General features: G+C 43.8%; 1 protein-coding gene across 3 annotated transcripts in view; it reads right to left on the bottom strand.

The window, feature by feature from the left end:
- Window positions 1-5440: 5440 nt before the first annotated feature.
- Window positions 5441-19861, bottom strand: part of cpz (carboxypeptidase Z) — a 71379-nt gene continuing 56958 nt past the window's right edge. For all 3 annotated transcript variants that reach the window (XM_016995579.2, XM_008115921.3, XM_062982059.1), the window contains 2 exons: window positions 9535-9634; window positions 5441-5989 (listed from right to left, as the gene is read on the bottom strand). In XM_016995579.2, the coding sequence (XP_016851068.2) occupies window positions 5634-5989; window positions 9535-9634 (456 nt within the window). In that variant the 3' untranslated portion in view covers window positions 5441-5633. The remainder of the gene's footprint in view (window positions 5990-9534; window positions 9635-19861) is intronic.

The following is a 19861-nucleotide window of genomic DNA, read 5'->3' on the forward strand; positions in this document are numbered from 1 at the left end:
GGAGACCATCATTTGACTCCATGGAAACTCAATGGATGAGTTTGGGCAAGTCACATTCTCTCAGCCTGGAGGAAGGCAAATGCAAACCCTCTCAGAACATATCTTGCCAAGAAAACCCTGTGACTGGGGCCCCTTCTGCACAGACCTTAAATTCCGTAAGAAAATGGGATAAAAGGTGTTGGGTGAGTAGATAATGCACGCTGAAAATGCGCACTGGATCACGGGATGGTATGAAAAACACATGATAAAATGTTCACTTAAAATCCGTGATCGGGCAAAAAATGTGCTGCTAGAGTACTGTATGTCCCTGCACTCAAAAAAAATGTGAGTTCCTTGCAATACACTGGTGTAGACTGCCCCTGCATTTATCCTCATTTTATAATCCCAAAACAGCTGATGAGAGATGTAAACAGATGGAGCCAAATGGAAGCATAGGAGGAAAGCAATTCTCATGAGAACTCTCTCCAACCATTCCTTTATTCTCATATTCCTGAAATTAATCAGAGCTTGAATTTATACTGTGGGCACCAGCATGGCAGGCAAGTGACCCCAAAGGGAACCGGGGTTCAAGAGGGCAAACTTAAAGGAGGATGAGGAGAGCTGATGACAGGAAATCTGCTTGTGTGCACTTTGTTATTTCCGCATCAGCGCTTATGAGGTACAGCGCATTTTGGATTGTAAATAAAAGAAAACTTACAGCGGATGTCTCGTACCTCTAATGGCTCCATGTGAGGACTCTTTTTAAGGTACCAGGGTTTTTAATCCCACTTTCTTACTCCTGTCTGGAAGGGCCCTGGGTCACCATAGGATCACCATAACTTGAAAATCACCAGAAGGTTCACAAGAGCACGTGCCTGGTATTCAGTAGAAGCATTCAACAAAATTGTTGCTGTGTAGAGAATTTTTCAAATTTAGTATCTCCGCACTCCCAAATTTTCTTCACCTATAGTTTTCTAGAAAGCAATAAATTCTGTATTGCATTTCTACCCCCCCCCCCCCCCCCTCCAGCTCCTTTTAAAGCCTTCTACAACAGTATGTGGTCAATGATCCGGTTTCTTGACAACCCAACCACACCAAATAGCAACCAGTCTACTTGTGTCCCTCTGACTGAATTAAAATAGGTAGACCACTCCATGCAGCTGGATAGATGGATACATTTCCTTCCTGTGATTTTTACTATTTGGTATTATTTGTATGTCTGCAGTTTCTAGTGAATTCCCCTCGGTTGATTTCAACAACATAGGACCTAGGTTGCTCCTTGTTTTACAGAACCTGAAGTTTTTCTAGTTTTTCTTTCTGTCCAGTTTAACAGGAACTGAATTCTCTAGTTTTTAACCCTGGCAATATTTTGGCAGAATTGATCATTTTTTGATTCCCTTCAGATACAAAGCTGGTTCAAAGCTTCTTTCCCCATTGTACAAAGCAAATCTTTTCTTCCAATCAGACTATTTGAAGCTCCATTGAAGTAAAACTTTTCGGGGAGGAAAACTGTGTCATGACAAGCAATTTTTCGAAGATGTGCAATTAAGATGTACAATTCAGCATCTGACACAATGTCGTATTATTTCAGAGAAACCAGGCCACTGTGTCTTTACTAAATAAAATTTTTATTAAACAAAATAAAAGTCTATTTAAAAAGGCAAAGGTTTCCCCTTGGCATTAAGGCTAGTCAAGTCCGACTCTGGGGGGTGGTGCTCATCCCCATTTCTAAACTGAAGAGCCGCCGTTGTCTAGACGCCTCCTAGGTCATGTGGCCAGCATGACTGCATGGAATGCAGTCACATTTGCATGTTTTCAAACTGCTAGGTTGGCAGAAGCTGGGGCTGACAGCAGAAGCTCACCCCATCCACAAACTGCCAACCTTCCGGTTTAACCTGCTGCATCACCAGGACCCTAAATTCTACAAGAGTATTAATATCTTTTTTCAGATGAACATAGCCCCACCTGTAACATACTGGTAATAGTGCAAGTAAACCCTGCCTAACAGGAAATTTTTGGTCACTTCTACATTGCCATATAATCCAGATTATCAAAGCAGATAATCCACTTTATCTGCTTTCAATTGGATTATTTTAGTCTACACTGCGATATAATTCAGTTTAAAGCAGATAGTTTTTATCTTCATTTAAGGAGTTGGATGGCACTTTTGGATCCATTGTTGTCCCTCAAATCTGTTTGCTTCTCCATTTTTGTATTTTTACTCAATGTCTTTTGCCTATTGATCTTAAAACCTGTCAAGTCCCCAAATTATTTTTGTTTTCCCATGAGCACTCAAGAAGGGGGTTTCCAAATGAAATCTTTTGTGATGTTTCAAATTATTATTATGTTGCTATGTTAGATACCATCCAGGAATGTTTAAAGTTGGGATGACTGTTGTTCATATAGTAATATCCAAAGCTAATTCATCAGAGACTTTTAAATTTGGTGCTATGTTCAGATTCTTTGACTGTTATAAGATTGAGGTATGTAAAACTCTAAAAAAAATTGTGCAGAGATCAAAGAGTTATGATTTTGGGCATACCTGACCAATACCCAATATCCTACTTTGTAGCAAAGCATCTGCTAGTCGGTAAAAAGTAGAGGATTGCTAAGAAAGTCTGTATAGCAAAAGCTGAGATCTCAGGTCAACTCTAATCAGGTCAATTTTTAATTACAGTAGAGTCTCACTTATCCAACACTCGCTTATCCAATGTTCTGGATTATCCAACGCATTTTTGTAGTCAATGTTTTCAATATATCGTGATATTTTGGTGCTAAATTCATAAATACAGTAATTACTACATAGCATTACTGCATATTGAACTACTTTTTCTGTCAAATTTGTTGTCTAACATGATGTTTTGGTGCTTCATTTGTAAAATCATAACCTAATTTGATGTTTAATAGGCTTTTCCTTAATGCCTCCTTATTATCCAACATATTCGCTTATCCAACATTATGCCAGCCCGTTTATGTTGGATAAGCGAGACTCTACTGTATAATTAAAAACCTATACTTTGGAAACTGAATTCTAAGGCTTGTGTGCAAAGAGCTGCCCCATGTGATTCTGGGAAGGGCTGCACAGCACTGCTGTAGCTGCCATTTGGACCAAAGAAAAGTAATGATGAGCCATTTTTGATTACCTCTTGATCCATCACTGCTCAAGGAAGGAGTTTTGAAATGAACAGAATCTCTCAGAAACTTTAGGTGCTCTTACTGCTTATTACAGGGAAAACCAGCTGATTCCTAATCCATCTAAAACATAGACATGTGTTTTTCATTTTATGAACAGAGAAGTATCTCGAGCTGAGGATGAGCTGGGAAGGAATCCCACTGGAGCATTGTAGCACACCAAAATACCCGGAAGTTACTCTGCACCGTGCTCTGACTTATAAGAAGCACTGCTTGAATATCAAGCAAAAAGTGGGTGCTAGAAATAATATCATATGAAAGCTGACTGGCACAACCTTGGGATCACAACCAGACAAAGTGAAGACATGTGTCCTTGCGCTTTGCTACTCTGCTGCTGAATATGCATACTTAGTGTGGGATGAATCTCACCACATTAAAACAGTGGATGTAGCTCTTAATGAGACATGCCACATTATCACAGGATGTCTACACCCTACACTGCTGGAGAAATTATACTGTTTAGCTGGTATTGCACCACCTGACATCCTTCAGGAAGTAGCAGCCTATAATGAAAGGATCAAGGCATTGACATCCCTGGCCCATCCTCTGTTCGGATATCAGTCAGCATGCCAACACCTTAAATCAAGAAACAGCTTCCTAAGATCCGCAGAGATACTCACAGGAACACCTCAGAAAGCAAGAGTCCAAAAGTAACAGGCTAAAACCTGAAACCTCAATCCATGGTTGATACCAGATGAGAAACTCCCCCCTGGACACACAGAAGACTGGGCGACTTGGAAGGCACTGAACAGACTGCTCTCTGGCACCAGGAGATGCAGAGCCAATCTTAGGAACTGGAGCTATAATATGCGAGTGTGGAGAAGAACAAACCACAGACCATCTACTACAAATGCAGTCTTAGCCCTGCCACACGCACAATGGACCTTCTCACAGTGACACCAGAGGCATTCCACGTGGTTCTGGTCAAAGGAAATCTAGTATAATGCCTAGTTTTTAACTTTGTTAGTGTTTTTAAATACATTTATAACAGTATACTCAATTTGCTTCTGACATGATAAATAAATAAATAACCTCTTAAGCCATTGGGTTCAGAAGGGCTGTTGAGGAGCATTGTTTCCTTTGAATGTTTTTCTTTGGCTGAAGAATGACCCTTTGGCTCCAAGTTTTTGAGGGTAGCTGCCAGAGACCTTCAGTGATTAGCTGGGGTCCTAAAGACCATAGTGGCTCCCACAAAAGGATGCACAACTCCCATCCTTAGTTTAGAATCTAAAGTGCAAAACTAGGGAATGATGGAAAAGCTTGTCAGAATAGCAAGCATGTGATATAGTCCTGAGGGGCCCATAATCCAGAAAGTAGTAAAATATTGCCTATGTAGTTTTGTCCCTGTATATGCCCCTCCCTTTCCATCCAGAAAGTTCCAAGGAGAGAGGAGAGCTTGGAGTAAACAAGTTAGGTCATTGGTATCATTTATGCCAAAGTAGGTGTGGAAGGTGAGAAAGACCCTCAGCCATTGGTCAATTCTAGATAAGGCCGAGATATAAAAATCCTTTGTTTGCTTGGCACATGTGCGACAGCCATTTGCATTGTGCAGCCCTCTGGAGTATGTACAGCTGTCCACCTTCTCATAGCTATGTGAAAATAAACGTTACCTTTTTGCATCTCTCACGAGACTGGGTTTCTCTGCCTGATTTCCCTCCTGAGCCAGGACCTTTTGAAGGTAATTGTCTTACAGTCCTTACGCTGAGAAAAATATCTCAGCAGTCAATTCTATCCTTTTTGAAATCAGACTTGGTTCTCTCACTCAGGAGTTACATTTTATTTAGTTATGACATTGCTCTGAAACAGTTGTGGTGGAGGGGAAGCCCGAGACTAGCCTTCTAGTCACCACTAACCCCACTCCCTCCCAGTTCTAGCACCAGTGTTAAATGCATCTTTTCAGCCCTATTGGCGCATTCAAGTTGTTGGTACCTTAAATTTAAACCATTTAATTCATAGTTCTTGGCAGACTATGTGAAAATCAACCGAAACAATAAGTGATGTTTTTAAGAAACCATTTGAGATGATAAAATTAATGTACCAAGTTGTGCAGAAGTAATGTGTATAGATAAAAAGGCTTTCCAAATTTTTCCTAAAGGGTGTTTTCACTTGCAGTAATTAATGTGTTAAGACATGTATGAAAATGCATTAACAGATCAGAAGGATTTCTCTTCAGGTACTTTAGATTCCAATAAATAATGCATCTGATGATTAGCAACCCTGGCACGAGGGAAGCCGAGTGTGGGGGAACAACAGTGACATAACATCCAGCTTGAAGAGAGTACTAATTTTAATAGGCAAAATGTCATATGCAGAGAAGTAAAACACAGACAAACAAAAGCAAGACTATGGTATATTCACTGATGAATCCTATTTAAAGACTTCTACTAACATCCAAAAATAGCTTTGGAAAAACAATAAATTGCTAATGTGAACAGTGGGTGAAGGGTGCAACATAAAATAGTTCATTGGTATTTAAGCAGCCACAAAGGCCTGGGCTGATTTAGAGCGCTGAAGTAAGACCACCACCAGGGCTTCTGCCTTGGCTGGACAGATCGCCTTCCATCTCCTCTCCGTTCATGCTGGGTATGTTGCGCATGAGGGTCAAAATGTTCCAGTGGATTATACTGCTCATTTGCAGAGTCACGGACAAGGTGTGGGGTTTTACCATTGAGGGGCCTCAAGACAAAGTCCACTCGTCCAGCCCTTCTCATTTTGGCAGGCAAAGTCACTTTCTTCAAGAGTTTACTATAACCACGAGCCTGGGCACTGACAATGTATGTTCCAGGAGGCAAGAGTCTCCAATAATCTCCATCAGCAGCTAAAAGGAAACATACAATTCAACTAATACAAAACTGGATTGCTACACAAAATTAACCACATATCCCTTCAAACTGGGCTATTCTGAAAAAATTGTGTGCTTCAGTGATTGTTGTCAGACATGAGGGACAGAGTGAGAAGGCTCAAAACCACACTCAATGAAACTCAGTCTACCCACAGTTTACCACTGTAAAGTAAACTAAGTAAAGTAACTACCGTGTTTTCCCGAAAATAAGACAGTGTCTTATATTAATTTTTGCTCCCAAAGATGCTCTAGGTCTTATTTTCAGGGGATGTCTTATTTTTCCATGAAGAAGAATTCACATTTATTGCTGAACAAAAAAATGAATATTTATTATATACTGTACAGTAGTTGTCATCATAAACCAGCATAACCAGACAAACTGTGAATCCTATCAAGAATTTCTTGTTACTACCAATATTTCCATGTACAACACTTTATGGTACGTACATTTACCGATCCTGCATGCTCTGGTGTTCTGTTTGGCAAGCATGCTTTCAAACAAAAACTTTGCTAAGTCTTACTTTCGGGGGAGGCCTTATATTTAGCAATTCAGCAAAACCTCTACTAGGTCTTATTTTCTGGGGATGTCTTATTTTAGGGGAAACAGGGTACCATTGTGCAGTTGGGAGGGATGGATAATAATAATAAATAAAACTTTATTTATATACTGCTCTATCTTCCCAAAGGCACTCAGGGCAGTTTCCAACATAGGTAAAGCATTCAATTACCAACACAAAACACAATCATAATAAAACATCAACATAATCATTATTAGCACAACATACTCATTTAAATTAAAACTAGTTTCAGTGCTAGGTGAGATTCAGCTACCAATAGCCAAAATTTCAGAATGGGCCTATACAACTATGAGAGGCTGGGCCAGGGCTAGTGCAGTGAAGTGACACAGAGATGGGGGTGGGTAAAGTGCAAACTGGTGGCCAGGATACAGCCTGGGTTACTCGGTCTCAAGGCTTGTTTAGCAGCTATAAGAGACTAGTGCAACAATGTATCAGGGTCAAGGAAGTCGGTGCAGTGCAAGCAGGGTCCTAACTGGTGGCCAGGGTAGAAACTGGAAATTAATCATCTTCAAAGGCCTGCTGGAACCACCAGGTTTTCAGGTCCCTGCGGAAGGAGGATTGTGATGGGGCTTGCCTTATCTTTTTGGTGAGGTCATTCCAAAGATGGGAGCCACCACCAAGAAGGCCCTCTCCTTAGTTCCCACTAACTGCGCTTGAGACGGTGGATGGAGCGAGAGGAGGGCCTCCCCGGAAGATCTGAGAGACCTCTCTGGAATATAGGGCTAGATGCGATTGTGGAAATAGGCAGGCCCGAACTGTTTACGGTTTTATAGGTCATAACCTGTACTTTGAATTGGGTCCGGCAACTTATCGGCAACCAGTGGAGAGAGGTGACAACTCCCCTGAATGACTTTGAAGAAAGGCAGACTACAGATGTAAATAAATAAACAGATAATAGCAGCAGCAGATCACTGACAAGGCACTGAAATAAGATTTTGTCCCACGTTAGCACTGGTAATTTTGTGAGCATGAGCAAAAGTCACAAGTGATGATGACCAGTAGCTCTTTTGAACTCCATGGCTGCTATGACAATGGCATCAAGATAATGAAGATAATAATGTCATGTTCTGCCTCCAGGCCAGGGGAAAGCAGGATGGGCATGTAAACAGTGGCAGTAAGTTCCGATTCAAACCTGGCCCCAACTGTTTACAAGTCTCCAAAACACTCCCCAATTTTGGCTAACGTGGGGCAAAATTTCATTTAGGACCTCGCCACAAGTGGTCTGGGCTCCATCCTAGGATGCTTCCTGGACAGAGCCCGGCGGAGCCCATCACATAATGCAGAATTACTTCCAGCGGGCCTCTGTCCTGGAAGTGTCCTAGGATGGAACTCTGAGGACATGGGAGGCTTCCCGTGTTCTCATAAGGTAAGCAGGGGGAAGCGAGGCACCAATGGTTTCTCCTGTGGGATGGGGAAGTGGGCACTGTGGGTTACGAGAATGCCGCTGCTTTCCCCTGACTTGAGGATTTCAATGTGATGAGGTTCTTAGAAGATAAGAAGTGCCCATGCGTCATGTGGATACCATGGGACTGATTCTCATTCATCCCGTGTTATATGGCCTATGTAGATGTGCCCTGAGGCACAAAATGCACAGGTCCTTCTTACCCCCCAGGATATAATAATAAATATGTTGCTGTTCATATAGAGCTCTGTTAGCAACCTATAAGGGTTGGCTCCTTGGATTGCACATGATTAGTTGCCTTTAGCAGATCCCCACTTTTTCCTGAGTTACATTTCTCTGCAGTCTGAAAGCCATGCTCTTCTCTTCTGTCCTTTTCTCATTTTATCTACTTTTTCAACGTCCTGTTGTCACTCATCTTACCATTCCCTTGCTATCCTTTTATGAACTGGTGTTAGAGTTATACAATAAAATTAAGATTTTATGTACTTTAGATTGGTTGATTTGGATAGACATTTGGCAGAAAACAGACGAGAAAGTAGAAATTCTTATCAGGGGAACATACTTTTTCTACAAGTGTCCAGACTACCACTCAAACTAGTAATTATTAGTAATTGTTATTAGTTATTAAATACTAATGCATTCATATTTATTACTAATAAATATGACTAATATTATTATTAATAAATTATTATTTATGGTAAGGTAATTGTGCTCAATTAATCAATGTTTCTCTCTTAGTTTTTGGGCTGCCGCAGACAGTGCACAAATCTTAATTGAGTCTGAAAGCATTTGTATTTTTACCTTTCAGGGCACAATTTAATTTTTTTCAGGGCATGATTTAAACAGGCTGAAGCTGTCCATTCAATGCCTAGCTGTGTACTCCAAGGTCTCAGAAGGTGACATAATTATTCTGTGTCTGGTTACAGGGACACAGCCAGATGCAGCCTGATTTGCTATGCAATGGGCAGTTATGGTCATTTTGGAGAGGAGGAAGACAAGCTTCAAGTGCATATGCAATCATAAGGTGGCCTTGTTCTTTCACTTGTCCAAACAAGTAGCCAGACGTTATGTGTTTTCCTCTCCACACATAAAATCAAGTGAAAGGGATTTGCTTCTAGTTCCAGTCTTTTGAACTAGGAAAATGAATTCAGTGTGTGCCGAGACCAAAGCAGTTACAATGGGCACTAAAGGGTATGATCACCTAATAGTACAATGGTCACTTCTTAAAGAATTGCATCAATACATCACCATTTTAAGTTATGAGAAACCAGGCAAGCTGTTTTTGGATAAACAATTTAACTCTTATTTTTATGGTGCATATTTTAAGGGTTTAGATATTTTACAATAATGTTTCAATTACTCTATAGGGTTTTTTTTGGGGGGGGGGGGATGGATTTTGTAAGCTGATTTGATGGAAGGAGAAACCTAAGAGGAAATGTATCAATCATTGAAATCTTTCTGTATTAAAACTGAAACCAAAATCATGTAATAGTCGAAGTGGAAAATCCAAAATCATTGGTTTGCTTTTCTGGCTTTATTACCTGTAAGAATATCATGACGGATGCCTTTGACTGAAATTCGAGCATTCTTTATTGGATTTCCAACTTTGTCAGATACGACTCCTTTTATTCCACAATGAACCTATTAAGATGAGAACAATAAGAGGTAATTAAGTTCATGTCTTTTGATTCACCTGATGATGTTTTGGTTGGTCCTATTTAAAGCAGATTAACTGAACTGTGTGGAAACACACAGGCAAATCTCATTTACTTATTTATTTATTTATTTACAGCATTTATATTCCGCCCTTCTCACCCCGAAGGGGACTCAGGGCAGATCACATTACACATATAGGCAAACATTCAATGCCTTTTAACATAGAACAAAGACAAGATAAACATAGGCTCCGAGCGGGCCTCGAACTCATGACCTCCTGGTCAGAGTGATTCATTGCAGTGATTCATTGCAGCTGCTCTCCAGCCTGCGCCACAGCCCGAGCCCAATGGGTCTGCTTTGACCGCTACTGCTCTGCTGTCTGTGAAGTAATGAAATCTTATAGGCTGGCTCTCCCAAATGGAACTCTGGGATATTAATCCCCAAGTAATATTCTAAAGTCACCATATCCTGGGTTGTTGTGTGTTTTCCTGGCTGTATGGCCATGTTCCAGAAGTATTCTCTCCTGACGTTCGTCCACATCTATGGCAGGCATCCTCAGAGGTTGTGAGGATGCTTCTGAAGATGCCTGCCATAGATGTGGGCAAAGCGTCAGGCAAGAATACCTCTGGAACACAGCCATACAGCCTGGAAAACACACAACCCTGTGGTTCCAGCCATGAAAGCCTTCAACATCACCATAACCTATTTGATCTTACAAGCTAATCATGTTCGTTTCTTATCAGTACTTGGATAGGAGACTGCCAAAGAATACCAGGTGCTGTAGGCTCTATTTCAGAGAAAAGGGGTAGCAAAGCCACCTCCAAGTATTCCTTGCCTAAGAAAACCCTATGAAATTCATAGCTAATGACGAACGAGGCGATAATTAGTGGAAATACTTAAAACAAAATAATTTTGAATGTGCAAACAAACCAAGGAGATTATTAACATGTACACTGTAAAAAGAAAGAGAAAAGAAATGATTTTGAAAACAGAAGAGAGCAATGCCATGATTACTGACAATAAGAAAATATGGAAAAAGTTTCATCAGTTTTATTCCTCACTATACAAACAACAAGAAATTCCAAAGGACAAACCAGAATAATATATGGCCAAACAAGACTAATTCAACATTACAGAAGAATATAAATGATTTATTAATGTGGTAAAAGAAATCTGTGATGTTATAAACAAGATTGCTACAGCTAAGACACCAGGACCATATGTGGTATCCATGATACATTACAAATGTTTTGAAGAAGAGCTTATAATATCATTGCATCAGACAAGAAGTTCAGTTTTAAAAACAAGCAAGATACCTGACAGTTAAAAAGAGACTAATATAGGTTGATAACTAAAGAAAACTAGGATTTGATTTTGATTTTTTTTAAAAAAAACTACCGACCAATATCATTGTTGAATAAAGACTGTAGATTGTTCACAATGATTTTGGCAGACAGATTGAAAACCATTCTTCAAGGTTTTATTCATGAAGATCAATCCATTTTTACCTAAAAGATAACCGAGATACAATATTAGCAATGTATTAATTATACAGAAATGTTTAGAATAAAATAATGAGAAATAGGTCACTTTTTGGGATGCAAAAAATGCTTTTGATAATCTAAACTGGATGTAATTTTTTTTAGAATATTGGAAGATGTCATTTGGAAACAATTTTATGACATGGTTTAGATCAATATCTAACCCATGTGAGCAACAAAAAAGAACTAGACAAAGCTGTTCAGTGTCACCATTCTATCTCTATCTTGAATAGAGATATCAGGCAAGATGAAAAGATTACAGGCATAAAGTTTAAAATGTCATCATATAAGATAAGGGCATTCGCAGATGATTTGGTGATTACTTCAACAAATCCACCTGAGAGTGCAGAAAGATTGATGCTAATATAAAAGAATGTGGAGGTTTGGCAGGTTTTGAAATAAATAAACAAAAGACTGCATTGCTGGATAAAAATATGAAGATAAAAAATTAAAGAGACTTGTTGGGGATTGGTTATAAATCAAAAAGAAGGATGAAATGTTTGGTGTTTTAATGAGCAACTCAAAGTGTATGTCATATTAAAATAATTACATTATGACATGGAATGAAATTATGAAGGACAAGCAGAGAAGGGAAAGTGTAAACCTGTCCCTATCAGTAGTAAAATGAAAGTATTACTTGGAACGCTGTTATTTGTTACAGGCAATACCAACCCTCCCCCCCCCCCTCTCTATATAAAACAATACAAGAAGAATTTATTAAGATTTAACTGGCAAAGGAAGAAACTAAGAGTGAAGATTAGAATATTGCAAGATGTGAAACAATGCGGGGCTTGGTCTACCAAACTGGAGATTATATTTTGCTGTGTATTGTTCACTGTGGTTCAAGGAATGAATTCTGTTGAAGAATAAAAGAATTTTAGAAATAGAAGGCCAAAACCTGAAGTTTGGATGGCATGAATATTTATGATACAACAAGATTAAAGTGAATGCAAATTTCAATAATCATTATGTAAGATGTGTCTTATTGAGAATATGTACCAAGTTCAAACCAGAAAATGACACTATAGGTATCAACACTGGAAAAAAATTTGCAGAAAAAAAACAGTAAAAGAAAATGGCAGAAATATCAAGATATGTTGAAGAATTGCTGCGGGTAATATGGTATGAAAACAAAGAAGCAGCTATTGAGAGAAGGTTATACATTCTATGTATTTATTCACAGCTGATTGAAAGATTTAAATTAGACCAAATTTGAAGCCCACTTTTGTACAAATGATGAACAGGTAATTAGTCAAATGTAGGCTTTTATTAAAATTTGAGATGGAAGGTGAACAGGGACAGTGCATGGTAAAATGGGTTAGAAATGTTGATCTAACATGCAAATGGAGCAGTGGGAAAAGATATGGTTCAAAGGCTTGAAATTTTGACCGTAAAGAGAAATTTCATATAATTATGTACCATTGGTACAGTAGAGTCTCACTTATCCAAGTTAAACGGGCCGGCAGAAGCTTGGATAAGCGAATAACTTGGATGATAAGGAGGGATTAAGGAAAAGTCTATTAAACATCAAATTAGGTTATGATTTTACAAATTAAGCACCAAAACTTCATGTTATACAACAAATTTGACAGAAAAAGTAGTTCAATACGCAGTAATGTTATGTTGTAATTACTGTATTTACGAATTTAGCACCAAAATATCATGATATATTGAAAACATTGACTACAAAAATGGCTTGGATTATCCAGAGGCTTGGATAAGCGAAGCTTGGATTAGTGAGACTCTACTGTATATGACACCAGAGAAATTTTCTAAAGTATGAAAAGAAATATCAAATATATGTTGGCAATGTAAGAAGGACAGGTTGCTTACCTGTAACCATGTTTCTTCGAGTGTACTCTGTGAATTCACACTAATGGAGAGGCTGCGCCTGCGCAGGTTCCAACGGAAAACTCTTCCCAAGCTGAAGTTTAAATTTTGGCGGTAGCCACGCCCCTCCGTCCCCGGAGGGCATAAAAGGCAGCCCTCGGCGTCTCCTCCCCAGTTCCTACGCCGCTAAGGCAACGAGAAAGGAAGAGGGTTTGCCAGAGGGGAAGGAAGGGCGGGCTTGTGTGAATTCACAGAGTACACTCGAAGAAACATGGTTACAGGTAAGCAACCTGTCCTTTTTCTTCGTGTACTCTGTGAATGCACACTAATGGAGACTAGCAAGCTTAGGTCTCGGAGGCGGGCTAAGCAAACCCTGACAACGAGAAAATGTCCAAACATATGTTTATTAAACATCAAAACATGGTCCGAGGACCCATCAAAATATTGCATTAACGCAAGCCAAACACCGAGAGCAACCCGGTAAGGCATGATATAACCATTTAAGAGCACATGTGTAAGTAGGAACATCATTCCCCCAAGGGGGGAAGGCAGTTGCAAATAAGGCACAAATTGTCAAAGAGAACAGTGCAAACATGTACCGAACAGGAAAATCGACAAAGAGTCACATGAGAAAACATCCACAGAGAAGTCATAAATGCATAAGGTTTAGGACAAGCATGAAGATAAAACTGCCCTAGCAAAGGCTGAATCCTTTAAAGTTTTTTGGTCTACCCTATAGTGAGACACAAATGTAAGGGGGTTGGACCAGATCGCTGCCCTGCAAATGGAGTCCAGGGGGATGCCCCTTAGGAAGGCGGTCGACGTGGAGAGACCTCTCGTCGAACGCGGGCGAACTGACGGAGGGGGAGGTCGTTTGGCTAGTTCATAGGCCAGTTCAATGGCCTGAGCGATCCAATGGGACAGTCTTTGCGAAGAGATAGGATTGCCCAGTTTATCTGGAGCATGGGCCACAAAAAGTTTTGGGGTCTTTCGAATTTCCTTAGTACGGTCCCGGTAGAAAAGAAGTGCTCTACGCACATCAAGGAGGTGCAGTCTCCGCTCAAGGGGAGACGAGGGGTCCGGGAAGAAGGCGGGAAGGACAATGTCCTGGTTAAGGTGAAAGGCCGAGACCACCTTGGGAAGGAAGGTGATGTCCGGACGGAGAACGGCGCGGTCATGATGAAAACGGAGGTAAGGTTCATCAACCCGAAGGGCCGCCAGCTCCGAGGGTCTGCGCGCTGAGGTTATGGCCACCAGGAAGGCAACTTTCCAAGAAAGGAGACGTAGGTCGGTCGAAGCCAATGGTTCAAAAGGCGAGGCAGTGAGCTGGGAAAGCACGAGCTCGAGGTTCCACCCCGGAGTAGGAGGTTGAGACGGTGGGCAGATGTTGTTGTACCCTTTCAAGAAGGTTTTGACAAGGTGATCGGAGAACAACGACGGTCTACCATGTTGTTGAAAACACCAGGATAGAGCGGCCAAGTAAGATTTCATAGAAGCAAGAGAAAGTTTTTGGTCTACCAGAGACATAAGGAAGTCCAGCACAGTCGGTACCGAGGTTGGGAAGGCAGTAATTCCCCGGGAGCGAAGAAAGGAACGAAAGCGAGAGACTTTATAAGTGTAGGCTCTGGTTGTAGCCGGCTTGTGAGCTGCGCGGAGGACCTCCTGTAGGTTCTGTGGGAGGGAGGTCAGGCGAGAATCCTCCAAGCAGTGAGATGTAGAGAGGGGAGATCCGGGTGCAGGATCTGGCCGTTCTCCCTGGACAAGAGATGAGGTAGAAGGGGCAGAGTGAAGAAGGTCGCTCTGGAGAGATGAAGAAGAGCCAGGAACCAAGGTTGACGAGGCCAGGCTGGAGCTATCAGGATCGCCGACGTCGGTACCGACCGGAGTTTCTGTAGGACCTTTGGTATGAGAGGAAAAGGCGGAAAGAGGTAGATCGGTTCCGCCGACCAGTCCAGAAGGAAGGCGTCTCCCAGGCAGCCTGGAGAGGAGGACGGGGGAAGTCTTGCCCCGTATCGAGGCAGCTGAGCATTCTGGGGAGAAGCGAAAAGGTCTAGAGTGGGGAAGCCCCATCTGCGAAAAAGAGAAAGAAGAGTCTCGGGGTCGAGCATCCACTCGTGGGAGGAGGTCGTCATCCTGCTGAGGGCGTCTGCCAAGTTGTTCTGGATCCCGGGAAGGTGAATCGCCGAGATTTGGATGTTGCGGGCTATGCACCAATACCACAGCTGGGAGGAGAGGAGCATCAGCTTCCTTGAACCCGTGCCGCCCTGTTTGTTGATGTAGAAGACTGCTACTGTGTTGTCTGATTGGACGAGGACAGATCTTTGGGAGATCAGGCGGGAGAAGGCTTTCAGAGCCTTGAAGATAGCAAGGAGTTCCAGAAAGTTTATGTGATTGGCCTTCTCGGAGGGAGACCAGAGGCCTCGAACAGTGAGACCGTTCATGTGGGCTCCCCAGCCGAAGTTGGATGAGTCCGTGGTTATGGTGGTGGAGGGGGGAATCGGGTGGAATGGGAGACCCCTGCAGACGTTGGAGAGGGATTTCCACCAGAGAAGCGACCGACGAACGTGGGGCGGGACCGAGAGAAACCTCGAGTTGGGGTGGCGAAACGGCTTGAAAACGTCTATAAACCACCTCTGCAGGGTCCGGAGATGGAGCCTGGCAAACGGGGTCGTGAGGACTGTGGAGGCCATGTGGCCGAGCAGTACCTGGATGGATCGGGCCCGAACCCTCCGGTGGGTCTCGCAGAAGATGATTTGTTGGCGAAGGGCTAGAAACCTGTCGAACGGGAGAGAGACAGTCCGAGCGATTGAGTCGAACAGGGCACCGATGAAGCGAATTTTGTTCGACGGGGTGAGGTGAGATTTGTCGTGGTTTAGCTGGAGACCGAGAGATTTTAGAAGAGAGAGGGTGTAGTCGACGTGACGTCGGAGGAGGGCAGGGTCGGATTCGACCAGAAGCCAGTCGTCTAGATAAGGGAAGACTGTGATCCCCTGGAGCCGGAGGTGGGCAGCCACGACAGCGACGACTTTGGTAAAGACCCTTGGGGCCGTAACGAGGCCAAAGGGTAAAACGGTGAACTGGTAGGTTTGGTCGAGAACTTTGAAACATAGGAAGCGCCTGTGGGCTTCTCGAATCGCTACGTGGAAGTAAGCGTCTCGTAGGTCTATAGACACAAAGTAGTCCCCGCGTTGAAGCATCGGGAGGATGGAGGCGATGGACACCATCCTGAACTTGGTCGGACGTATGAAGGTATTGAGAATACGTAAGTCCAGAATGGGGCGGAGGCCCCCGCCTCTCTTCGGGACCGTGAAGTATCTGGAGAAGAAGCTTTGAGGGTCCCGTACCGATGGAGAGGGCCGAATAGCCCCTTTGGCGAGGAGGGCGTCGACCTCTGCAAGAATTTCTCGAGAAGGGTTGGAGAGGAGAACCTGTCCCGTGGGCGGGAGCCCTTCGAATTCTAAGGCATAGCCTTTTTGGACAATTTTGAGAACCCAGGCATCTGAAGTAATAGATTTCCAACGGTGAAAGAAGGGAGCCAGGCGGTCCAGAAAGAGACCATGAGGTTGATTTGGCGGAAGAGAGAGGTGCAGAGGAGTGAGAGCCGCATCGGTACCGAAGAAAGAGTCTCTGGAGGAAGAGATGGCGTCAGGAGCGCCGGTGAGGTTGACCAGCGGTGGGGGTGGTACGGCCGCGTTGTCTCTGCGGCTGAGCCGCCCGTCGAGGGTGTTGGCGGTTCTGGTTGTTCGATACCGAGGGACGCCTGAAGGATTGTTGGCGGTAAGAGGGAGGCGGGAAGCGCCGAAAACGTTGAGGGAACCACTTGGTGCGGTGTGTTTGGGGTTGGTCACCACATTTAGTGGCTAGAACTTTAAAGTCATGGTTGGTTTTGAGCTTATCATCCGTACCGGAATTAAAGAGGCCCATGGCGTCGAAGGGGAGGTCTTCGATGACTTGCCTGGAGGAGGAAGACAAGCCGGACGACCTCAGCCAGGCGTGGCGACGAATGGCAATGGCGTGGGCGATCATTTTGCCGGCCGTGTCGCCCGTATGCTTAGCCATCTGGATTTGATGATGTGCTAGCGAGTCGGCCTCTTGCTGGAGAGTGGACATGACGGACCGGTCTTCATCAGACAATTTAGAGAAGAAGGGCTGAGCTTTTTCCCAAAGGATCTGCTGGTATGCCCCCATACAGGCCCCATAGTTCGCCATTCTACAGAGTAGAAGGGCTCCGGAATAGAGCTTCCGACCGACCGCGTCAAACCTTTTGCCCTCTCTGTCTGCAGGGGTAGTGGATTCGCGACCGGAAGACTGAGAAGCTTTAACGACCATGGAGTTCGGGTCGGGATGGTGTTTAAGCCATTCTAAAGTGTCGTCATCTGTACGATACCAAGACTCGATTCTCTTCGAGGTAGGAGGGATCGAGGAAGGAGTCTTCCACGAAGATTGGATGACGTCTAGGAGATAAGGCAAAAATGGCAACAGCGTGGCTGGAGGGGCCTGGGCTTGGACCCGTTTGAAGACCGGGTCAGTCACTGCCTTGGAAGTCTGCTTGATTTCTAGACCCAGGGCATCAGCCATTCTAATCATTTGCTCGGAGAAGGCCCGAATGTTGTCGGTAGGCGAAGGAGGGTCCACCTCATAGGCGTCATGCGGAGGAGAGAGATCAAGGCCTAGAGATACCACCGAGGCCGAGAGAGCAGAATCAGGGCGATCTATATCGATCTCATCGTCCCCAGCCCCTTGAGGGGACTGAGGGGGAGATGACAACACAGTCTCTGGTGGCGGCAAAGCCTCAAGAGCAGGAGCCATCTGTGGCCGAGTTTCTTTGGAGGCCGAGGCCTGGGCCGCTCGAGCCAGGCGAGTGGTCTGTCTACCCCGTTCCGGTGTCGAGGTCGGGGGAAAAAGCTGTTGACGAGACGAACGATGAGAGACGGCAGGTCGAGGAGATGGCACCCTGACCACTGTCTGAGTGGAGTGGTGGGGTGAGTCCTGCAACTCGCCATCAGAAAGTTGCTGAGGAGAAGGTTGGCGAGGTCGCTGAGCGGGAGCAATCGGAGAGGATCTTCTAGAAGAAGTCGCCGAAGAAAGGACGTCCATCTTGGAGGAAGCAGAAGAGGAAGAGCGTTGGGTTGCCCTCTTCTTAGCGAGCGGTTGTTTTGATGGAACCCTCAGGGATTTACCCGGTGTGGGAGGGACCATTGCTGAGTCGGATTGGGTCCGACGAGCTTCCTCATGAGCCCTTTTGAAGGCGATCTTCATCGCAGAGGTCGACGGAGGAGCCCCGAGATGGGATCGAGCCGAGGATACGGAAGCCACCGAGCTCGATGTCGAGGAAGGGCCGACCCGACCAGAACGTGTCGACACCGTGGCCGTGGTGAGTGTGCACGGTGGTTTAGCGGCTTTAGACGATCTGGAGGCTCTGGACGCCTTAGACGAGACCGAGGGAGCTTTAGCTGTTGGAGCCGACATCGATCCCGGATTAAGCGGCGGCTTCGTGCCCGAAGTCGACGGAGCAGGTTCAGGGGCAAGTGATTTTTCGTAGAGAGCCGCTCTAAGCCTCGCGGCTCTATTCTTCCTAGCCTGAGCCGTTAGGGCCAGGCAGAAACGGCAGGTACCGACGACATGTGCCTCCCCGAGGCAGTAGAGGCACTTGGCGTGGCCGTCGGAATCAGGAATTTTAGCGGCGCACTGAGTGCAACGCTTGAAGCGAGTCGTAGACATGAGAATCCGAAGTGAACCTTGCGGCGGAAAAAAAGGAACTGGGGAGGAGACGCCGAGGGCTGCCTTTTATGCCCTCCGGGGACGGAGGGGCGTGGCTACCGCCAAAATTTAAACTTCAGCTTGGGAAGAGTTTTCCGTTGGAACCTGCGCAGGCGCAGCCTCTCCATTAGTGTGCATTCACAGAGTACACAAAGAAAAAGAGTATTTCTATCATATGTGATGGAATTGTGATAAGACTAAAAAATATTGGGTCCAAATACAGTGTTTGCAGATCGCACGCGTACACACGCACGCACACACACAAAGACCAATCTCCAATTAAATCCTGAATTTTTTCCTTGGACACTGATGTTCAATTAGAATACCATTTAAGTGTTGTAGCCTGGTCAGATTCTGAGTGCACAGAAGAAGAGGAAGGGAATGCTGGGATGGATTCAGAGGGCCTAGAGGAGGATAGAAGTAGCCTGGAGAGAGTTGTTTTGGAATCTCCTGGCAGTTCCCATGAGACTGGAGAAAGCAATATCAGTTCTCATAAAAGTCTGTCAGAAGTTCAGGCTGAGAGAAATGTGGGGGATGAATGTTTGTCTAGGTCAAGGTGCTTGGAACTTCGGAGGCAGAGCATGCAACAAAGAAAGACTCGCTTTTCCTAGAGGCTTAGACATAAGAAGAGGAAAAGCAGGTGTGTGAGGAATGATTTCATGAGAGGGACTGAGGCCTTTTAAAGTGGTTTCTGCTGGTACAATCCTCTGTGAGAGCAACGTTGTATTCAGGTGAACAACTCTTGGTTCTTGGTCCTATGTTTTTGAATTTCACGTATTCAAGTTTCTAAGTTTGTTTCTATTCCTAGTTCATCTGTGGCATAGATTCCCTGCCTTGGATTCATGCTTACGGATATATACGTATGTGGATTGACTCTTGAGACTGTATTTGAAAGGATTTTAGACTCTTGGCTATCTTGGAAATACCTTTTAGGACTTTGATTCTCTTTTTAAGATTTGCTTATTTTTATATATTTTTCTCTAAATAATAATAATAATAATAATAATAATAATAATAATAATAATAATAATACTTTATTTATACCCTGCCACCATCTCCCCAACGGGGACTCGGGGCGGCT

The sequence above is a fragment of the Anolis carolinensis genome, chromosome 5 (assembly GCF_035594765.1).
Source record: "Anolis carolinensis isolate JA03-04 chromosome 5, rAnoCar3.1.pri, whole genome shotgun sequence".
Taxonomy (NCBI): Eukaryota; Metazoa; Chordata; class Lepidosauria; order Squamata; family Dactyloidae; genus Anolis; species Anolis carolinensis.